The sequence below is a fragment of the Ambystoma mexicanum genome, chromosome 4q (genome assembly GCF_040938575.1).
Source record: "Ambystoma mexicanum isolate Mex_15411 chromosome 4q, UKY_AmexF1_1, whole genome shotgun sequence".
NCBI lineage: Eukaryota > Metazoa > Chordata > Amphibia > Caudata > Ambystomatidae > Ambystoma > Ambystoma mexicanum.
The window spans coordinates 1,031,412,527-1,031,436,081 of NC_090928.1; the positions used below are offsets into that span (position 1 = coordinate 1,031,412,527).

Here is a 23,555-nt window from a genome sequence, read left to right on the forward strand (position 1 = left end):
ACTTGAAAAATGTTACCTCTTTTTGGTTACAGAATGTTGGCAAGTATGTGTGCCAACAACATTCATTACAACTCTCGAGATTTTGGGCGGGAGGGGGTAAGGGGGTCCCAATTGTTGCAAGAAAAATATTGCAATTTTTTGCTGTCTCCTTCCTAAAAGATTTCTAAACCCAATTATTTCCAATGGGAAAGTACAATTCTCCCGATTTCTGTTAAAATATCTCCCTCCCAGCTGTTGCAAAATGTTGGCATGTATGCAACCATATTTCAAAACATACAACTCTTCTGCGAATGTTGACTGCTATGTTCATACATTTGTAAAAGCTGTGCCAAGACAGTAAATTTATGAACTTTCAAAAGTTGAAGCATATTGGTTAGCGTTCTTCATCACCGCACAGGAGATGAGCTACACTCGCAAGGACCACAGAACCAGTTTGCAAAAAACCCGGCGTTCCCGACTCTGAGGCAACAAACCCAGTTATGCGCCTGCGCACTTCCTCCGACCTTGTCCGGTTCAGACTTCCGTGTCGCGCATGCGCTCACTGCTTCCCGGTTGCTGTCAGTCCACCAGCTAACTATGGCTTTCTCGGCTGCCCTGCAGAGGTGCTCTGTACCTGCGAGAGGGAGACACACAGCCTCCGTGATCTTCCTGCACGGATCAGGTCATTTTTCCACAGCAATTACTTTCTCGTTTTTAGCAAAGACGAAGCAGCACAGAAATGTGATGCGCATTGGTACACACAGTGTACAGCTATCGGTTTTACTTGGTGTCCTCGTCTTTGGCACTGAGAGGCACAATGTGCTCTGCAGCCTCTCCTGCTCTTGTCTGGCTTGACCTTTCTGACCCTTTATTTGTTTTGTGACGATGCATCCTGCACATGTGCTAATCAGTGCCTTTACCTAGATGGCGTTCTTTCACCTTGTGAACTGACAATCAAGTAAAATAGGATTGACCGCCTAAAGAATGCACTTTGACCTCAGTCAATTTAGTCTCAAAGGTGGCTGAAGACAGATGTAGGTGGGAAGTACCATTTAAGTGACTGAAGGTTAATTTTTGGGGGGAATAAATGGAATGTAGTTTTGCTTGAAGAGGGAACCCATTGGTCAGTGTGGGGCTTGGTAGGACCATGAAAATGAATATAAGGCGTGTGGCACACTTCGAATGCTGCACCAACATTGGCCAATCTAACCACATACTAACCCTGACTAATATTTGCTTTATTCTTGAGGCCCAGTAAAAACACAATGCCACAGTAAGCACATATATCCATACTAGTACTACCAACATACGCCACATAACAACACGTATCATGTTGCTTTATCCTTGATTCCCAGTAAATATGCCATTCTACAGTAATTATTCGGACTGCGTCAAAGTATGCCGGTCTAGCCACATAATACTTATCATGCTGGCTTTACTCTTGATTCCGAGCACAAAATGCCACGCCACAGTAAGAATAAAGCAGCAGATTGACTGCACAGAAGTAGGCCGGTCTAGTCATGTTGTGACACTTATCATGCTTGCTTTATCCTTAATGCTCACATAATAACACTTATCATGTTTGCTTGACCCGTGATTCCCAGTAACAAATGGCAATCCACATTAAAAATACATACCTAGCCTATTATATGGCAGAATGGTGTCCCCTATGCAAGTTTAGCCATATAAAAACAGTAATAAAAGAATGCTCTGACTGCCTGTGCACCAGTAACCCCTCCCCAACACCGCCACAGCCAAAGGCTTGTTCTATACCCCTCCCAATACAAGCATAATGCATTCACACACCCATGCATTTCTCTCATTCACACGTGCACGCATTCAACATGCACTCTCATTCACACACAAACATAGATATCCTCATGCATGTGCACACTAACCCATAAAAACCCTTCTGTGCACGCATACTTATATACAAACAAACACAAATACAGTTTTTCCTTACCTGCAGCTCCAATCTGGACACCAACTGCCAAGAAGGTCCTCTAGCTCCAGCACTGCACTAACATGAGCCACGAAATAGATAGAGCTTCCTGGTTGCTGGGAGCATGAACAGTGGGGCTGAAGCGCCTCCTCCAAGCCTCCCAGTCCGGCCTAAATGTGTGGGGAGCGCAGGAGTGCCCACTAGGCACATTTAAGCCTGCAGTTTCACAGATGCATCCCCAATAGGCCATGCTAGAATAGGGATGTAAAACGCCCCTAGCCTTCCATTGCCCATTGGGCATATGTGTTGGGTAACAAACTGCCAAAGGGAAACCACGTTTCCCATTGACAGTTAATTGAAGCCAGCCAGCTCTGTAGAGCTGGGAGCGCTCCCTCTTTTCACTGGGTTGCTTAAGACTTGTCCATAATGGGCAATGGTGGAGGGTCGGTACCCCATCGCCCTTTATGGATGGGCCACCTCTGCTTTTTGGACTTTACAACACCGCAAAGACAAGTGTTAATCCTAGTCCTGTTAGTGAGCAGATTTTAAAAACTGGATTAGAATGTTTTCGCCTTCATTTTTAAATTTGCAAAATTGTTCTTAAAATCTAACACAAATGTGTTTTTCTACTGGAAAAAATCGGTGCCATCTCTTGTACTTTCCTTAGATGTTTTGCCTTCCTCTCTCAATATAAATGTGTGTTTGTGTGCATGCCTTTCTCGCCCTATAATATTGTGCGTGTATGTATATTTTTCGGTCTCTTACTGCTACAGGAGAGATGCGACATAGTATAATAAAAGCCTTTATATTCAGTGACTATACAGTTAAGCTAAAACAGTTCAACATGATGCCTTCTGTGACCTCCAAAATGTAAATGATTTGTTGTTTTTAACTTAACTTTCTAAACCCTTTTTCCAATGAAACCTACACACACGTAATTTACTGAAGACATAGATGAGCAGATTTGATTCATCACAAAACCCATGAAATGCAGTGGATGTGATAAGTAACAGCCATCTTAACTCTGAGACCCCTTCCGGAGATGGCTCCTATGAAGTCATTTTTGATCTCATTGCTGATCCCTGATATCATGTATGTGCTCCTGGGCCGAGCAATGAGGGTGGGGAGCGTGTTAAGATGGTTGCAACTTCCCCACACGTGCTTAATTTTGTGTGTTTTAAAGGTGAATCGGATCACGTTAACGGAATTTCTTTCACTGAATTGCAAGTGTTTTGTTATGCTATATCTTCTCCTGGGCATACGGGCACTGGATGCTGTCCAGTTGCCCCAGTTATATTAAAATACGGAGGTCCACTGGCTGTGGCATTGGTCTATAGCTGTAGCTGATTTTCTCCCGCCTAGTAAATAACCAGATCCCACTAGCCATGGATTTGTCCATGGCTGTGGCCACTGTCCCTGTTGCCCCAATTATTAAAAACGACTGAGGCCCATCCTCCCTGTCAACATCCAAGGCAGTAGACCATGGCCCATGTCCCCTTTTTTCCCCACTCCTTTAATTGTTTTGGTAGGTTCCCCTCAGAAATTCCCACGATCAACACCATGCTTCTGTCTATTCTCGTTGTACCCATTACGGTAATCATTCCTGAGATAATGCATAAACTTGTGACATCCGTGGAATGCGGACATGCTTAACAATTTAAGTCTGCCTCATACCCACTGCAACTATTCATGTGCACCCCTTCTCCTTTCTAGCCACCAGCATGTTTAAATCCTGTCGGTCCTCCTTCACCCTCTCCTATTGCACCCTTTCACCTGCTGCTTCTTGTGACACATTTTGGTTTTTGAGTGCATCTTGCAACATTTTTGCCACAATCCTGCAGAAATCACACGATATTCCCATGGTAAGACGAAAACGTTCCCATACAAACGGGCTCCCCAGGCCACCCCTGACTCTTCTATCACATATGTGGTGCTCATTTCACCTCTGACCTTATTGTAAACCGCCCCTTTAACTCTTCGAAATATGATTTTTGTGTGCACGTTTTTTTCGGTTTACCCTGAAATTACCATGGGAATCGCTGCATTGTAGAACAAGATATGGTGGATTTTCATTTCTGAAAAGACTTGCTGCTTCAATGTACAGTGGATGATATCTAGACAGTTTTTAGGAACATGGGGACCCTCTTACCCATTGAATTTATTTAAGATGTACTGGACGGAATTATACCCCCCACCCCCCAAAGAAAAAGCCCATCTGCAACGCTTTGTGCCCAACCTGTTTCTTATTTGATGCAAATTGGTCCAGCAGTTTTTGCATCTGTTCAATGGAGGCATTTTCTCATGGGGAAATAAATGGGAGTAGGCTGAAAACAGTCGTTTGTTTTCTTTATAACTTTTGAACTGTTAAACACATTTTCCCCAAAATGTACAGATTGGGGGTCCCATGTAAGACATTTGTTTTGGAAATTGCATCCATATACTTAGCAATAGAATTTTGGGAAAAGTTAATCCAAATTGGTTTTATCTTCACTCTAGGGCCCCACATATATGATGGCATTGCGCTAGCGAATGGCTTAGTTAATGTTAAGATGAATTGTCTATGGAGCTTTAGAAAAAACTTTTATTAATAACTCTTTAATCCTTCAATCCAAAAAGAAAATCCCTGATGATCCGGCAGACAAAGTCTGTAAACAAAAATGGATAATACAAATTTATTTAGAACAATATAAAAAATAATTTACAACACATGCAGAATGTTTATTGTTTTAATTACATGTCTTTTGTGTTTGTGTAATCACGTTATGAGTCTTTAGACAATAGGTCTAGGTATTAGTCTAATTGTTCCGCTGTGTGCATGTTGTTGGGTCTATTTAGGTTTTATCATATTGTTCTAAATAAATTTGTATTATCTATTTTTGATACTTTATATGCTTACAGTCTATTTATTTACAGACTTTGTCTGCCGGATCATCAGGGATTTTCTTTTCGGATTGAAGGGTCTAATTATATTAACATTTTGTTTAATCTTATCTCCTTTGTAAAAACATATGATTTTCCCCTACTGGTGGAGATAGATTTTTTTTTTCGTGTTGAGTAGGGGGGTGTCACCTCCTATATTTAACTCTTTAACCCTTCCATGAAAAAGTCAGAAAGAATTCCACAGTAAAATGTTGATGTAGCTGCCTGTGTATGCAGCATTTCAGAATTTTTAAATGAACAGCTACATAGGGTAAGAAAATGTTACTTTGATCATATTTTGAACCGCTTTTAGCATGTTTTTTTCATAGGAAATAAAACATTTTTCCCACCCAAATATTTCACATCGATTTTTCCAATTTTTGTTATGGCCATGATTACATCAGGAATTGGTACACTGAAAAGAAAGTCAGAAAATCGACATGGCCAATTTTGAGTTATTAACGATTCAAGATTAATTTATATTTTGTGTGTATTTTCAGAATTAATGATACAACTGTACAAAGAGACGTATGAGTTTCACAGTTTGTACATTACACAATTTACATCTCATGAAAACACATCAAAGTCTGGGCTGACTTTGATGTCAGTTTTCAGCAGATGTAATTAATGTGCATTTTTAATACGGACTGTTCTCAAGAGGCAGGTGAATGTTCAGCTGCTAAATAGAATGTACATGTAGATTATGTACATTATTCATGTTCTGAATGAATGTAAATCTTCTGTACAAAATGTACACAAGCTCAGAATGAATGCACAGCTTCTATACAAAGTATACCCTGACACATAATGTTTGTTCATTACATATGCTCAGAATGAATATACAGCTTCTATACAAAATGGACATGTAGAACAGTGCTCACAATATGCACTCGCCACCAGCTATTGGCTAGTGATAATTGACTCCTGGCGAGTAAGAAATGGTGTGCTGAATACATGTGTAGAATAGAGGTGGCAGCTTACTTTTATGTCTGGCTTATAGCATGCTACTTGAAATATTTCTCCCTGATGTACGGTATGTACATTACACACCCTCAGAATGAATGTACAGCTTCTATACAAAATGTAGACTGATATGTACTTTGTGCAGATTATGCATGCTTAGATTGAGTGTACGGCTTCTATACATAATGCTCACGGACATGTAGAGTATATACATTATGCATGCTCTGAACTAATATGCAGCTATACAAAATGTACACTGATTTATAGTATATGTACATTATGCATGCTCAGAATGAACGTACAGCTTCTATACAAAAGGTATATGGACATGTAAATGATGTACATTACACACATTCAGAATGAATGTACAGCATTTATACAAAATGTACACTGACATGTAGAACATATATTTTATATACAAACTCTAGACCTACATGTGGGAGATGTACTTGTATACTACTATACATATGAAAACTACATATTAACTTTGATGTCAGTTTTCAGGAGATGTAAATTGTCTATATGTACAAACTATAAAACTCAAATCTACCTCTTGTCGATGTTGAAGATTCGCATCAAATTATAACCTGATTTCACTTACACTCCACTCACTCATTTGCATTACAAAACACAGTCTTATGACACTTGCCCTTAAGACCCACAGTATTATGACACCCGCTCTTACGATATTCACTTTCAATAGACGCACATAAGACCCATGCTCCTGTGACACATCCTACATGCCCAACCACGGACGCGCCTACAACACACGCTCTTATGGTTCATGTTCTTATGACACACACACACTTGTGACACATTTTTATTTTCATGTTATTGTTTAAAGCACAGACCTGGCTCTAGAGCAGCCGAGCGTTGTACAGAGTTTGGGTAGCCAGCATTTGGGCTGCCATCATTTAACATTAGCACAGTACTGTGAGGTCTGTGCGTCGGTATGTGGTCCATTGGAATTAGTCCTCGGTCAAGTGTTGTTAAAAGAGCCATGTTTTGAGAGATACGTGGGTGGGTGCATGATAACAGAAGGACTGTGTGCAGGATCTCTCTTTGCGGACGAGTTGTGATTCAAGCCGGTTGGTTGATTTGCTGCGCAAGGAGCATGTGCCGCCAGATATGTGGAGATTAGCCACCATGTAGACTGGTGTGCTACTCGTGACTTCTTTGTAGATAGATGCAGTCTTGAACAATATCCTGGCTTGGAGTGGAAGCCAATGTAGTTCACTTAGGATGGGTAATTCAGTCACATTTCAATGCTCCTGTAATAAGACATGCTGCAGTGAGGAGGACTGCTTTTAGGGGAGCCAAGTGAGCAGCTGGGGGCCCTGTCAGGAGAGCATTTTGCCCCATCGATGTGCAAGAACACAATGGCTTGCGTTACAGTCCGGAAATCCTGTGGCGGGATGAAGGGTTTGATTTTCACAAAGGGTAGAGATTCTGAGTCAGGCTATTTGGGCCTCTTGGTTTTGTTTCTGAAAGGACAGGATGCTGTCTATGGTGAAGTTGTGGATCAAATCCTTCTAGGAGCATATCATTGAGCCATTGTATGAAAGGTTGTTTTTTAGCGGGTGGACCGATGAGGACGAATTCAGTCTTGGACGGGTTTAGTTTGATGTAGGCAATTTCGACGTCCAGGAATGGATGATGGCTAAGTAATCACAAAGACGAATGATGTCCTGCATGCTATTTACTCTCATCTACAACCAACTGAGTATCGTCTGCATATTGATGGATGGCTATATTGGGATCTTTGAGGAGATTGATCAAAAGGCTCCATTTAAAGGTCAAACAGAATTGGTGTGTCAGACTTCTTACTTCTCCGCAGAGGCAGCACAAACGCGGCTAGAACACCTCCCTCCCCGTCGGGTCTTGGTACCTGGGAGCAAGTAACGCAGGCCGCCTTGACCCTTGGGGGAAAGAGGGTTAGGGTCCGATGGTTGGATGGGTAGAGGTTGTTTGGGAACACCGGAAAGAGGGAGAGGAAGAAGTTATGGATGGGGATGGGGAAGATCAGGGTAACATGCTCCTCAGCTCCAGCTCCAGTATCTGGAGTTCTCCGCCCTGGTGCTTTTGCATTCACTGGCACTCTCTTGCTCATACCAGACGAAATGGGCCTTTGTACTGGAGCCCCGGACAGTTACTATGTTCAATTCACATTCAAAATACATTCAGATGCCAGATGATGTTGGGCTTTTGTACTGGAGCCCTCTACCAGTTTCTGGACCTTAAGTTCTACCGCTATCCACCCATTACTTCATGGAGGGAAGCTGTGTCTGCATTACATCATACAGAATTATACATTCAATGCCCAGTTTCTAAACATGCCCTACAGTAACAATGGAAATTGCACTTAGCTTCGGCACTGCCGTGTAGTCTTCTGGTCTTTTCGGGCTGCTAGACCCCTATGACGTTCTGTACCTCACAAGCACTGCAAGAGGCAAGACATAAGTCAGAACGATAGCGTACGTATGAGCGGAGTCGCTGTTAGGGATTAATAGTTCAGAATTGCACTTCTGCTCGGGTGTCTTTTCAGTCTAAACACATATAGGAAGCATGCTTCATCTAGGAACACAATCGCGTGTTAATGGTGTCTCATGCTGGGTTATTGGACGGAGCGCCATGCATTCCCTAACCGCCTCGGGCGCGGTTCCAGTTCGGAAATTCAAGCGTGACTCCCGCTAATGAACTGTCTCTCTAGAATGCTGCTGGAACGTGCGCGCTTTGCTTGGCACTTATCTGATTAGTCACGCGGGGCCTGGGGTGGCTAACAGGCGGCGGGGAGCCCCGCGTAGGCGTGCCGTCAGGAGCTCAGGCTCTGCACGTCCTTCCTCTCTGCTGGCCGGAATCGCAAGCGTGGGACTTCGGGCGTGGCTCGTGCATGCGCATTCGCGCGGGCGTGGCTGACTTCATCCCAGCAGGCCTGTGCCACGCTCGGCCTGCTGGGAAACGTAGTTCCCGGGCTGTCCTTCGTCCCGGAGACTGTTTCCTGAAATAGGGATGAAGGACACGCCTGGGGAATAATGTAGGATGAATCCTACGCCCCATTAGGGTACCTGCCACACTGCTAGAGCCCCCACCAGCCTCAATACTGACAGTACTCCCCCTCCCTCCGGCAGGCCCAGGTTTAGATGGATTGGACAAATGAAAGAGGCGAAGGAGCCGAGGAGCATGAATGTTTTCAGCGGGTTCCCAGGACCTATCCTCCGGGCCATACCCCTGTTGGGTGTCCTGACCCACGTTTAAGCTATCCTGCTACAACATTTGGTGCTGTGGGCTTAGGAAATTCAAGATGGCGGAAAACCCACATGTGCGCCGAAATCCAGGAAAGCTGCGCAGTTTGTGCGCCCACCAAAATGGTTGCCTCACTTGCCACCCACCAGTGCGAGAATGAAAGGCCGGGTTGCCATGAGGGAAATGGGTTGCCAAAGGAAAAACAGTAGCGCCGGTTAGCTTCAAAGCGCTTTAAAACCACCATTGGACTACCCGCACAGTAGTCTGAAACCATTGGGAATGGCAATGCTGATTGCCAAATGCAACCTAGAAGTGTGGGGAATTCATTTCTTAAATCCCAAAAATGAGTGCAGTACCAGTACTCACCACTATCCAAAAGCCGGCGTTTTAAAACCCACTGTGTGTTTTTCTGAAGGCAAGCAAAATGCCTATTTCAAACCTTGCAACATGTGCATAATATTCACTGAACACCAGCAGACATTTGGCAGAATGGAGTTTTGTGTGCCTACAAAATCTGGGAAATGAAGAGCCCAAAAACAATGCTTATAACAAAAATGCTATGGAGTCAGCAGCTTAAGCCTAACTGCAACTGGATTTAAAACCACCAAAATCGAAAATGTTAAATTAAATGAGTGACCTATGTTTGGTGTCACATGCCTTTGTAACTGTTGAAATGTCATAGTTTTGCACTTAGAATCAGCATTTTAGCTGCATGTGTAAAATTGCAAGTTAAGTTAAAAAGCAACAAAAAACCTGCCAGTTAGCTGAAGGTCTGGCTTAAGGAACTTGATTTTGCCTAGCAACTACCCATTAGGAGTGAAACTTGAGTCACCACTGTGTTCCCAGGCCAACCTTCCTTTTGCTGCCCAAGCTCAGGATATGCCATCTATCTGATAATTGAATTATCTGTGCTCTGCAAGAGAGTGAACAAAGCCCTCTTCACTCAGGCAAAGGTTTTTATTACCGCAGTCGTAAATTGTAGCTTCCTCTTGGCAGGAGCTGGGAGGAGCACTGCCTGTGAGAGCAAGCTGGCTTGGCAGAACTGGAAAGAACCAGAAATTCAACCTTGTGCTGAGGGTAAACCACACCCCTTTGGAGCCAGAACATAACTTTAAAAAGATGAATAACTCATAGAGCGGACATGTGAAAATTTTATAAATGATACCATAATTCTTGTGATTTTTCTGCCCACAGTTTAAGACGTGGTAGGAACCGGTGGTATGTTCAGGGGGGTTTTAGCGGAAAAGTGGATATTACTCTAAATGTGTGCATGTTAAAAATCTGAAACTTCATCAGTTAATGTCCCTACCCCCTGCACACATGTATGTAAAGTTGGGTCCATGTCAGAAATTGCAAAAGCAGTTAAAAAGTCAATTATGTACACTCTTTGAATGCGAGCTCCTAGAATGAGCAGATTTGGACATAGACATGGCTAAATTCAGCCACACCATGTATATGTAATTTTAAACAAATGTGTACCTGTGCAAATATGTTTTTAGGTCAGATATAGATTGTGTGTAAAGTTGACAGGGGTGGGTTCTCTGTATCATAAACAGACCTCATCATGATGACACTTCATTTCATTCCCCCAATCAAGTAAGGGATGAAAGCTGGACCAATGACGATTGAGAGGGGCAAGTCTAGTGATGCAACACACACACCCATTCTCAAGAAACAGATAAAAGCAGAGAGTCAGGACACATAGAGATTCATTTTTCATCTGCCGCTGAAAGCTCTGCCGGAAAAATCCATACTTACCTCCATCAAACTCCAGAAAGCCAAACTAGAGACTTCAATCTATCCAGAGCAGAGAGACCCAAAGAACCGGTGCCTAGCAGAGACCAGACCCCTGTGAGCAGTTCCAGAGGCCAGGCGCTGTGAGCAGAACCCGGAAAGACCTGACCAGACTGAAGTCCGTGACCAAGTCGCTTTCCTGTTCAAAATCTCTTGTGAGTACTTAGCAAAACTCAGAACACATCTCTTAGTTTAAATTCATCTAATTCAATCTATTTAACCTAAGTAGAACTGCCTCCTAGCTGTCACCTGTCATTCTAGCTGCAAAAATTAGTCATTTGTCATTTTGAAAAAGTGTGCGTTTAAAATTTACAAAACCAAAAACGACCTTTACTAAATTACTCATATCTCCGCAACCGTTTGGGCTAGAGACTTGCAATAACTTTCATTTGGAACCTGAGATCCTAGGCTTTCCTAGGACCCCAAAACGGTAGAGATAGTCCTTGCGGTTCCTTTGTAATAGCGCTCGGCGCATCCGCGAATTTTACCGCGATTTGCAATTTCTTCACATGTAAAAACTGCTGCTGTTTGCTTTCCATTGGCCAGAAATTCGTTTAACCTGCTAACTATCCCTGCATCATTGCTAGTGTGAGCCTGGACTAATATTAACTAGATACCACTCACCCTGAACCTCTATAAGGGAATTAAAAGCAAATTTAGCATATTTCTCATTCATTGCCAGCACATATCCAAGCATTGCCTGTGTTTTCAAAACTCCTATCTGTTTTCTGTAAGCTTGCTGGGATTGAACTGAATTACAGTTGATTGCATTTCTGAGGACTGTGTGTTTTCCTTCCATTTCCTTGCATTGCATAAAGAGGGGGGGAGGGAATAGCCCGAGAAAAGTGATTACATTGTCTGGTTGAATCATATTGCGTATTTTCTGTACTGCATTCATTGAATATTGCATCCACCTGAGCTTACATAAAGCCTCCTCTACCACATTATACTTTTGTTCCTAATTACCAGTGTGCTACCTTATCCATTTCATCTCAACTCCTTAGTAATTATAAAGAAGTGTGCTAGTGCCAGATTCTCTGTTGTCAATCTTTATCATATCAGATTAAGTGTGCTATTCAATTATTAATTTATTATAAAGTGTCATATATATATCTATTGTTTAAATCATCAAATAAACCTTTTAAACTTGCAAAACAGAACTACTTCTTGGCTCAGTGGGGTCAGGGGGATTCCAAGAGAGGGGTGTTATATAGGGGTAGTCATCCAGAACGCATGAACTGGACCTAAAGATATATCAATAAGGGTTTTCATTCAGTATTCTAGACTAGGCGTTAACTTAGCTGTAGTGCGGAATTGAATCCTCTTACAAAGTGGGGGCTCGAGCCGAGACGTTGGGTTAGATTTACCACTTGTGCAGCTTAAGACAGTGTGCTAACTGACGGGATACATACATCCGGTCGGATCACCACGCTGCATTACGCTGTGAAGCATTCCTCAAAAGGGACACTCCAAGAAAAGTTCTGCTCTGCAAAAATAAAATACAAACTTCTGTAAGTCAGGACAGAGACCAATCTCTAGAATGACGACCTTAGTAGACATGAAAATGGCCAGAGAGCACCTCTTGCATAAGCTATTTGTGAGAGGTGAATGGACCGAACAGGGCCAGGATGTGTGGTTGCAGGCCATCACACAACAGGTCACTGAAACAGGGTCAGATATATATAGAGATCAGGGTCCCTTACATGTGGCCCTGAGTGAACTATATATGGCTCCTAAAGCCAAAGAGGAATACAATAAGATTGCCAGGATAGCAGCATACCTGTACCTATATATGGGAGACATGCAGGATAGATGTGCTGAAAGCCAAAATCTGGCAAATAGGCAACAGATGGCATTACAGAAGGTCCAATCTGATCTGGACTCTTCTGAGCAGAGGCTGCAGAGGAGCCAGGAGTCAGAAAATGACAGCAGACTGTACATCACTAAAATGAAGGAGGATATGGATGTGCTGCAAAAGGAAAAGTCAGAACAGGATACCAGATTTCTGGCCCTGCAGAAGGAGCACCAAGACAGTTTGGACTCCTTACTGCAGAGCCAGAAAAAGCTGGAGCAACAATTAGACTTTAACAGGGCATGCACGGAGCAGGTAGCCACCCTGCAAAGTCATCTAGATAGAGTGAAGGTAGAGAGCAACAAGCTGATCTTGAAAGACCTGGATACCCAGGCAGAGTTTGATGAGGAGCGCCAGAAAGCTGGTGCCTTCCAAAGGCAAAGGGACGACCTGGCGGCACAAATGCAGGCTCTTAGTCAGGAAAGAGACGCCTTAGGCCAGGAAGTCTGCCATTTAAAAAGAAAAATGGAAGAAAATCACCTGGCCCACCAGGGACTGGGTGATCTCCAAAAAGAACACCAGAACTTGTTAGAGCACACCAGGAGGGTGGAGGATGCTCTAGCAAGAAAGGAGCAGGCCAATAGGGACACAGCTCAGGAGGTAACCCTCCTGCAGCAAAGACTGGCCCAGTTCTCCAGGACCAACCAGGAAGCACAGAGGGAAAATGAGGCCCTCTGTCAACACAATGATAGGCTCCAGCAACAGGTAGCGATGCAGGAGAAACTGATAGAGTCGAGTAAGGCCTTAACAGAGGAACTGAAGGCACAAATGCAGGCTCTTGCATTGCAACAGGGAGCAGGGGCGGATAGAGATGAGGTTCGCTGGGAAATGGAAACTCCGGAGCATACCCTCAGGAGCCCTAGTACCAGAGGCCCTCATACCTCTCAGTCCCTGGACTCTGCCACCCCCATGTTCCCTGGTGCACATGAGCACAGGGCCACAGGGATGGCAGATTACTATCCAGCTAAGAGTATGGGGCTCATAGGCCAGAACCACTCAGGAATGGAGGGGTGGGCATCCGGGTATGGGCACCCAAGTACAATACAGTTCAGTGGGGAACCCCAGGAGAGTAGGCCCATTAAGGGCATCCTGAAAACCTCTGCCCAGTTAGGTCAGTGGAGGGGGTACCCATCAAATCCTGACAGCAAGGAGGAATCTGAAGACACCTCTGAACTGCGCAGGACACAGGAGACCAGGTCCCCACATTCTGCCAGCCATTCCCAGGCTCGCAGAATCCGGGAAAACCTGGAAGAACAGACGGGAACCTCTGGGAGCAGTGCCTCTGAGTCCGACGAAGAATGGACAAGGGTTACCCGAACCAAAAAGGCCAATAAGGCAAAAAGGGCCTTGCTCAAGGACCCCTTAAAGCAGATTAAGGCGATCAGGAGCGTCATCACGCCTTACCATAAGAACGCTAAGTATTCTGTTTGGGAGCACTTAGAGTTGTTTGAACAAATGATGGAGACTTTCCATTTGAAGGACAGCCAAAGCTGCATTCAATATGTAAAGTGGACCTTCTCCCCGGAATACTCCAGTTTCTTTGCGGGGCTGGAGGACCAAAATCATTTAAGATGGTCCACCTATAAGGCGGCCATCCTGAAACATTTTTCTGTTCACAGAAATCCTCAAGAGGCTCGCAAGGCAGCCTACAATTTGCAATGTGGGGAGGATCAGGCCCCACAAGAATTTGTGCAGGAGTTAAAGCGGGCTTTTGCACAGACCACAAGAAGGGTGCGCACGGATAGCCGTGAATTTATAAACACGTTTTTCCATGCCTTGCCCAAATATATCATGACCCAGCTCGTGAGGGATTTTCACGAGAAAAGATCTTTAGACTGGGTCATTGAACAGGCTACCCGCATCTATGAGGTGCAGAAGCCCATAGAAAATAAAAGCAATGCCCAGAAAAACCCCAAAGCCAACAGCACCCCTGCTGCTGCCAAGGTGGCAGAGGTAAAGGTCACCCCTGTTTTGGATTTGGAGATGGGGGGGCCTAAAAACCTACCTGCACCTAATAATGCTAGGCCCAGAAGGTCCTCGGGCCAGTCACAGACAGGGAGCCAGGGAGGCAGCCCCACAAATGGGGTCCCTCGCTCTCCTGATTATGTAAGTCCCCGTTACAAGGGAAATCGACCCATCCTGGGTTATGTGTGGACTCCTCCAGCCCAAGGGGGGGGATCCAGACAAGCACCTAACCCAGGGAACTTCCCTCCAAACTTCCCACAGGAGGGCAGAAATTTACCAAACCCTGGGCAGAACTTTTTCCCCAGATATCCACCCGACTTCCAACCCCAAAATCATCCATCCTTCTTTCCCCAATTCCCCGAGCCCAGACCACTGAATCCGGGAGAGGGGAGGCCAAGGGTGGAGGGGTACCCAAATCTTCCCAACCAGGGGTACTACCAAAGAAGGGACAGTTACCCTTCCCGGGATCTGCCCAGGGGAGAAAACAGGGCCCCGTATCAGCCTGAGCGGGTTTCCCAGTTAGAGCGCCAGGTTCAAAACATGGCGCGGGATCTGGGTCACATACTGAGGGCTCAGCAGAACCCTCAGATGGGCGTGCCGGCGCAGAACGCACCCAACTCTGGACCTGGTGCTCCAGAACAATGACGGGGGCAGCACCCCGATAACACACCGGTTCCCAGGGAGGAGGCACAAAGGGAAGGGGGGTGTAAAGCCTTGGAGGAAGCTTCCTTCCTCACTTGTAAACAGCCCCTGGAAACCCCAGAACCGGAAACAAAATCTCTTGCCCCTGAAAGTCTGCCTCCTAAGGAGCAGAGGGGGGGTAGGAGAAACAAAAGACCCAAACAGACTCAGTTTGAGGAGGAGGTACAGATCTTCCAATTTGAGGGAGAGGGATCCTCAGAGGATCCTGGGAAAAGGATCTTCTCCTTCAGAGAGGGGGGAACTCCTCCCAAAGAAAAATGGGTCCCTAGGGATGCAAATCCAGACTGGGGAGATGTGGAGACTGAGCTACCGCCGCCCACCATCTCATCCCAGAACCAACCGCAAGAAAATCCCCTGGTTCAAACCCATCCTGGGGACTGCCTCCAAAAAGGGGGGGGCGGCCCAGAACCGGAACCAGGGGAACCCACAATGGCTCTGATCTCCAGTTGCCAACTTTTTCTTTCAGATTCCCAAGACTCTCCACAGAATTCTGCCCAAATCTCTTCGCTATCGATGTCCAAAACCAGAAAGTTAGCCCACCAGTTGTCCAAAAATGTACATTATCTGTGCCCCCTTGAGGAGAAGGAGGGAAGATATTATGCCCCGGTACAAGTACAGGGGCAGGGTACAATCTCGGCACTGGTGGACACTGGATCTCAAGCTACCCTTCTGTCCAGAAGGGCCTTTGATGAACTGAATGCAGGAAGGGGAGAGAATTACCAAATTCCTCTCACCTCACTTCCTGGACAACTCCAGAACTTTGACGGGAAGGAAATTCCCGTTGAGGGGACTGCAGACTTGGACATTAAGATCGGGCGACATAAGTTGAAACACCCGGTCATAGTTGTGACCCCAGAGGGCACCCCTTGTTTACTAGGGAATGACCTCCTGAGAAGGTTGTCACCCCTAATAGATTGTGTAAACAAGGTCCTCTGGACTCAGACTAGCCGACCCATAAAATTAAAACAGAGTGTCAACCATGTTAGTTTAAACGGCACATGCCACATGGTTGAACAAAAATCTGACCAAGTAGAATTTCACTTCCAGAACAACCAAATTCCAGACGTGACGGTAATAGCAGTAGGACAACAGACTGGTGATGGGGGGTCCTCTCTATTTCTGAAAATCAACCTTCCTTCCAGTCTAAAGTGGTATTCCACGCTGGAAGGAAACACTCTGAAATTCTATACTAATCCACAATCAGAAACCCCCACTCCTATAGTCCAGAAAGATGTGAAATCAGCTCAAAGCCTGGCTGATATTCAGCAAATTGGAGAGCAGTTGTTCATCCCTGTTCAGTTAAATGATGGGAAGGACTCTGTTCTCGCTCGAGTGTGTGTGAACAACGGTAAGAGCTTCATCAGCGAAGCCATGTTCCGCCAAATCCCAAAAGATCCAGCCATTCCCACCTTCAAACTGATAGACAAATGGGAAATGGACCTGGAAGCACCTGACTCCAAACATCTCCTGCCAAGCAGGTGTATGCTCAAAATCTCCATTGGCAACAAGAGCATAGTCCATAATTGTTGGGTCGTGCGAGACGTCACTGCCGCCTTTTACTTAGGCGGTGACATTCTCAATCGCTTTGCCATTAGTTTGGACCTAATAAACTTCAAAGCTTGGTCCCGATTAGCGGATAATCCCATGGGCTTTGATGATCCAGAAAAAGCATTTAGGTCAGCTCAATTGCTACCTTATGCAGTTGAAATTCAGGTTAAAGAGGAAGTCACCATCCCAGAAAGGACCCGACAATTCTCCCTGGAAGTGAAAGTTAAAAGGGGACAAGAGTTGAAAAACCCTGATGCTTACATACATCTAAATGCTTCTCTCCAACAGCAAGGGTTGGGGGTAAACCCGACTCCATTAGTCAACATAGAACATGACCCCATTCTAATAGAGGTGGATAACAGCGACTTAAAGAGTATTACTCTAGCCGCAGGCACCATTATTGGAATGGCGGTTGATGACCGACATTTCTCCATTGATCTTGTAAATGAACTGTTAGGACCCATCCCCAAGGACTGTTTTGACAGTGACAGTGATGACAACGCAACACCAGACAGGATTTTTACCCGGCATGGGGGGAACTTCCTGGTGTACACTTCCTGCCCCTATGGTAAGGAAGATGTGACCTGTGACTTCAGGAGGGATGAGGTGATTTTCCAGGTCCATGAGGGCTGCCTTTCCCACCTGAAGCCTCCGGTCCAAATCAGCACTCTGACCAGGGACTTCTCCACCCAGCTGGAGGAGGCCGCGGAGATAGCCAAACCAGAAGTCTTTCCAGGCTTCAGGCAGATGGTGGAAGAGAGAGTCAACCTAGCTGATGCCTGTGTGACTCTGGAACAAAAGCAAAAGTTGAAACAAGTTTTCTTGGATTTCCAAGATCTCTTTGCGGTAGACTCATATGACTGTGGTCGCACCGACATCCACACCACAACAATCCCCACGGACCCTGGCATGACTCCAGTGTTTGTGAAGCAATATCGCTTGCCTCTCGCATCAATGGAGTCCCTTACTGAAATAATTAAGAACCTTGAGTCCCGGGGAATAATCCGTCCAGTCCACAGCACCTTCAATAATCCGGTGCTGGGGATATTGAAGCCAAACGGCCAGTGGAGACTCTGCGCCGACCTCAGGGAGCTCAACAAACGGGTCCATACTTCCCGATGGCCTCTGCCCTACATTGACCAAGGGCTGGCCCAGATCCAGGGGTCACAGGTATTCACTGCAATAGACCTGACCAATGGGTACTGGACCGTGCCTGTCAGTAGGGAGGACCAATACAAACTGGCTTTTACCTTTGGGGGCCAGCAGTACACATGGACCCGGACTCCCTTCGGATACCTCAACTCCGGTAATGAATTCAACATTTTTCTACACAAGGCCATGCCCGACTTGGGTGCGAGGGGTAACCTGGCTTATGTAGATGATGTCCTCATCAAAAGCTCAACTGTTGAGGAACACATAGCGGAGATCCGTTATGTTCTGACACAGTTGAGGGCCGCCGGAGCAAAACTTTCCTTTCAGAAAGCACAGTGGTGTAAAACCCGTGTTAACTTCTTGGGGCATGAGATTACTCCTCAGGGTCTTTGTCCCCAGGAAAAGAAAGTGGAAGCACTTCAGAAACTGAAAGACCCCACAACTCTGCGAGAACTAAGGAGCCTCCTTGGACTGACTAATTACAGCAGAAAGTTCATTGAGGGCTACGCAGAGATCACCAGACCCCTGATTCATCTCCTGAAGGGGGGGGTCAAGTGGGAATGGGGTCCAGAACAAGCCGAGGCAGTAAAACAACTCAAAAGAAGCCTCTCACAAGCACCTTGCCTAGCTTACCCTGTCAGAAACAAGGAGTTCTTCCTGGAGACGGGGTTCTCTAATACGTGCTTGACGGCAGTATTATATCAAAAGCATGACAAGATCAATAAAGTAATCTCCTATGCGAGCAAAACTTTATCCTCTGTGGAGGAAAAATTCAACGATTGTGAGAAGGCACTCCTGGCAACGGTGTGGGCATTGAAGAATTACCGCCCGTTTATCCAGGGGGAACACATCATAGTGGAGACTCCACACCAGCCTCTGCAATATCTCCAAAGTGACAGAATCCGGGCCGGAAATGTGAGTAATTCCCGAATTACTTCCTGGATTCTGTCAATGCAAGGCTTTCCTGTGGAGGTCAGATATGGCCAAAACAAGAAGAGTCCCCTCGCGCAAGGTCTGGCTGACTTGCATGATTGTGCCAGAGAAAACTGTCTCGAGGACGAAAGTCTAAAAATAAAGGACAACATGGAGGCATACCTTAATTCCCCCCACAAAGTCTTTGAAGAAGACAAGTGTGAGGGAATGCCCACTGTGTATGTGGATGGATGCTCTTACCATGTCGACAACAACGGGGAGAAAGAACTGGTGGCCGGCGTAGGGAATGCATGGGTGAATGAGTCCCCAGAACCCTCCGCTGGATACAAAATTGGTCCCCGAAGTAGTCAGGTGGCAGAATTGATGGCTGTGCATCAGGCCATCCTCACTGCTGTCCAGCATCAACTCCACGAACTGGTCATAATCACAGATTCGGATTATGTACGGAACGGGTTCGTGGAGCACCTGGTTAATTGGAAAACCAGAGGCATGGTATGTGCTAACAACAAACCCTTGAAACATGGGAAGTTGATCCAAAACATTGATGATCTGGTCACCTCGAATGGGATGACCATCTATTGGAAGAAGATCAAGGGTCATTCCAAAGTAGAGGGACCAGACAAAACTGGAAATGACTTAGCTGATCAGCTGGCCAAAACCGGAGCCATCCAAGGGGATCTAATTGAGATTGAGTCCCTGTTGGGGGAAATCCAGGTCACTGCCATCACTAGGTCCCAGACAAATGCTCACAACGACCTTTCAATTGCACAATGGAGTAAGGAGACCCCTGATGCTGATTTGAATACCGCTCAGAAGGGGGATCCAATAATTGGTAAATTTTACCAGCACCTTGAGGACCCTGAGAACTTTCCCCTGACGGATACCGATTACATTGGGAAAGAGGACCTAAGAGTGTTAATGAAATGTCCAAAAATGTTCCGAATCCAAGACGGTTTGTTGGTAAGGAAATCCAAAGCTGGCCACGATCAGTGGGTGGTTCCTACCTCATTCCGAAGCCTGATGTTAAGTCACGCCCATGATGCGGCCACCGCCGGTCATAGGGGGTTTCACACAACATTGGAAATCTTAAGAGAGGTTGCATACTGGCCACACATGGGGCAGGACCTCGACCAATACTTGAAGGGGTGTCTTGTGTGTGCACAATTTCAGCCGACATCCCTCACACACCGGGCGCCTTTACAAAAGAGGGGAATGACACTGCCATGGTCAGATTTACAAATCGACTTTGTAGGTCCTGTGATTCGCTCGGCTAGGGGGAATAAGTACATGTTGACTGTGACATGCTTGTTTACCAAGTGGGTGGAATGTCTCCCAGCCCCAAATTGCAAGGCAGAAACTGCAGCGGCCTTGATGATTAACCACATCTTTTCCCGTTTTGGTCTACCTCAAAGGATTGAGTCAGACAGAGGTAGCCACTTCACCAGTGAAGTAATGACAAAGATGTGGGAGATACTGGGGGTCAAGAGAAAGCTGCATATTGCTTATAGACCAGCTTCTTCTGGGGCAGTAGAGAGATATAACCGGACAATTGTGAGCATATTAAAGAAGTTTGTGGCAGATTCTGGGCCAAGTTGGGATATCCGATTACCTCTGGTCCTAATGGCTATCAGATCTACCCCTTCATCTGCAACCAAAATGTCACCATTTGAGTTGATGACTGGGCGCAAGATGGTGCTTCCTCAGCATTTGCTCTACAGGACCCAAGAGCAGACACTGATAAATGCCTCCACTACTCATGAGTATGTGGAGAATTTAAGGAAACACCTCCAACATGCTTTTGCTTATGCTCAGCGGAATCTAGAAAGATCAGCTGATAGCATGAAGACCCATTATGACCTGAAAACTTCCAGGAAGGAATATCAGGTGGGAGACCGGGTCTATCTATACAACTTCCAAAGGAACCAGGCCAAGCAGCGCAAATTTTTGCCTACATGGAAGGGACCCTTTGAGATCATCGACAAGATCTCCCCTGTGGCCTACAAAATCCACATCCCCAAAGGCGGTTCGGCAGAGGGGGAAGACAAGTGGGTCCACATAAACCAGTTGAAATGTTGCCATCCCAGTCACACTCTGCAACAACTGGAGGAATCCTCTGGAATCCTAGCGGGTACTGTATCAGACTAATTCAGTTCCAATCATAAAACCTACCACATCTAGTCTCTAAAATATTGTGATTTACATGAAACTGTCTCTAGTGATACTGTTTTTTTTTCAAAATAAGAATGTAATGTTTTGTTATGATGAAATGCATATGCTGCCCCACTATCTCAACAGTGGTGGAAAAAAAAAATCGTCTATGAGTAGATATTGCCGCTCTTCCTTTATCATCCTAGGAGAGATGAAACCATGAAGGATGACCAAGAAGGACGATCCGGAGACCGGGAGCAAGGACACAACGGGCCCGGGGTACCGCCCAATCTTCCCATCAGGACCGGCGAGGAGAACTGATCGATCTGACCGGATGGAGAAGAAGATGCTGAACTGTGCCATCTACAGAAGAGGAAGAAGATTATGCGGACAGACCGGTGCGTGGGTCAAAACCCTTGGGCACGCGACTCCCCATCGACCCAAACTCAAAGTGCAGTCACGTGGGGGGACTTGTTGGGTGTCCTGACCCACGTTTAAGCTATCCTGCTACAACATTTGGTGCTGTGGGCTTAGGAAATTCAAGATGGCGGAAAACCCACATGTGCGCCGAAATCCAGGAAAGCTGCGCAGTTTGTGCGCCCACCAAAATGGTTGCCTCACTTGCCACCCACCAGTGCGAGAATGAAAGGCCGGGTTGCCATGAGGGAAATGGGTTGCCAAAGGAAAAACAGTAGCGCCGGTTAGCTTCAAAGCGCTTTAAAACCACCATTGGACTACCCGCACAGTAGTCTGAAACCATTGGGAATGGCAATGCTGATTGCCAAATGCAACCTAGAAGTGTGGGGAATTCATTTCTTAAATCCCAAAAATGAGTGCAGTACCAGTACTCACCACTATCCAAAAGCCGGCGTTTTAAAACCCACTGTGTGTTTTTCTGAAGGCAAGCAAAATGCCTATTTCAAACCTTGCAACATGTGCATAATATTCACTGAACACCAGCAGACATTTGGCAGAATGGAGTTTTGTGTGCCTACAAAATCTGGGAAATGAAGAGCCCAAAAACAATGCTTATAACAAAAATGCTATGGAGTCAGCAGCTTAAGCCTAACTGCAACTGGATTTAAAACCACCAAAATCGAAAATGTTAAATTAAATGAGTGACCTATGTTTGGTGTCACATGCCTTTGTAACTGTTGAAATGTCATAGTTTTGCACTTAGAATCAGCATTTTAGCTGCATGTGTAAAATTGCAAGTTAAGTTAAAAAGCAACAAAAAACCTGCCAGTTAGCTGAAGGTCTGGCTTAAGGAACTTGATTTTGCCTAGCAACTACCCATTAGGAGTGAAACTTGAGTCACCACTGTGTTCCCAGGCCAACCTTCCTTTTGCTGCCCAAGCTCAGGATATGCCATCTATCTGATAATTGAATTATCTGTGCTCTGCAAGAGTGTGCACAAAGCCCTCTTCACTCAGGCAAAGGTTTTTATTACCGCAGTCGTAAATTGTAGCTTCCTCTTGGCAGGAGCTGGGAGGAGCACTGCCTGTGAGAGCAAGCTGGCTTGGCAGAACTGGAAAGAACCAGAAATTCAACCTTGTGCTGAGGGTAAACCACACCCCTTTGGAGCCAGAACATAACTTTAAAAAGATGAATAACTCATAGAGCGGACATGTGAAAATTTTATAAATGATACCATAATTCTTGTGATTTTTCTGCCCACAGTTTAAGACGTGGTAGGAACCGGTGGTATGTTCAGGGGGGTTTTAGCGGAAAAGTGGATATTACTCTAAATGTGTGCATGTTAAAAATCTGAAACTTCATCAGTTAATGTCCCTACCCCCTGCACACATGTATGTAAAGTTGGGTCCATGTCAGAAATTGCAAAAGCAGTTAAAAAGTCAATTATGTACACTCTTTGAATGCGAGCTCCTAGAATGAGCAGATTTGGACATAGACATGGCTAAATTCAGCCACACCATGTATATGTAATTTTAAACAAATGTGTACCTGTGCAAATATGTTTTTAGGTCAGATATAGATTGTGTGTAAAGTTGACAGGGGTGGGTTCTCTGTATCATAAACAGACCTCATCATGATGACACTTCATTTCATTCCCCCAATCAAGTAAGGGATGAAAGCTGGACCAATGACGATTGAGAGGGGCAAGTCTAGTGATGCAACACACACACCCATTCTCAAGAAACAGATAAAAGCAGAGAGTCAGGACACATAGAGATTCATTTTTCATCTGCCGCTGAAAGCTCTGCCGGAAAAATCCATACTTACCTCCATCAAACTCCAGAAAGCCAAACTAGAGACTTCAATCTATCCAGAGCAGAGAGACCCAAAGAACCGGTGCCTAGCAGAGACCAGACCCCTGTGAGCAGTTCCAGAGGCCAGGCGCTGTGAGCAGAACCCGGAAAGACCTGACCAGACTGAAGTCCGTGACCAAGTCGC

General features: G+C 45.4%; 1 protein-coding gene across 1 annotated transcript in view; it reads left to right on the top strand.

Annotated features, from left to right (window-relative positions):
• Positions 1 to 518: 518 nt before the first annotated feature.
• The window catches only part of LYPLAL1 (lysophospholipase like 1), a 496,351-nt gene continuing 473,314 nt past the window's right edge, over positions 519 to 23,555 (top strand). Inside the window, exon 1 of the mRNA XM_069608584.1 lies at positions 519 to 661. Within this exon, the coding sequence (XP_069464685.1) occupies positions 577 to 661 (85 nt within the window). The 5' untranslated portion in view covers positions 519 to 576. The remainder of the gene's footprint in view (positions 662 to 23,555) is intronic.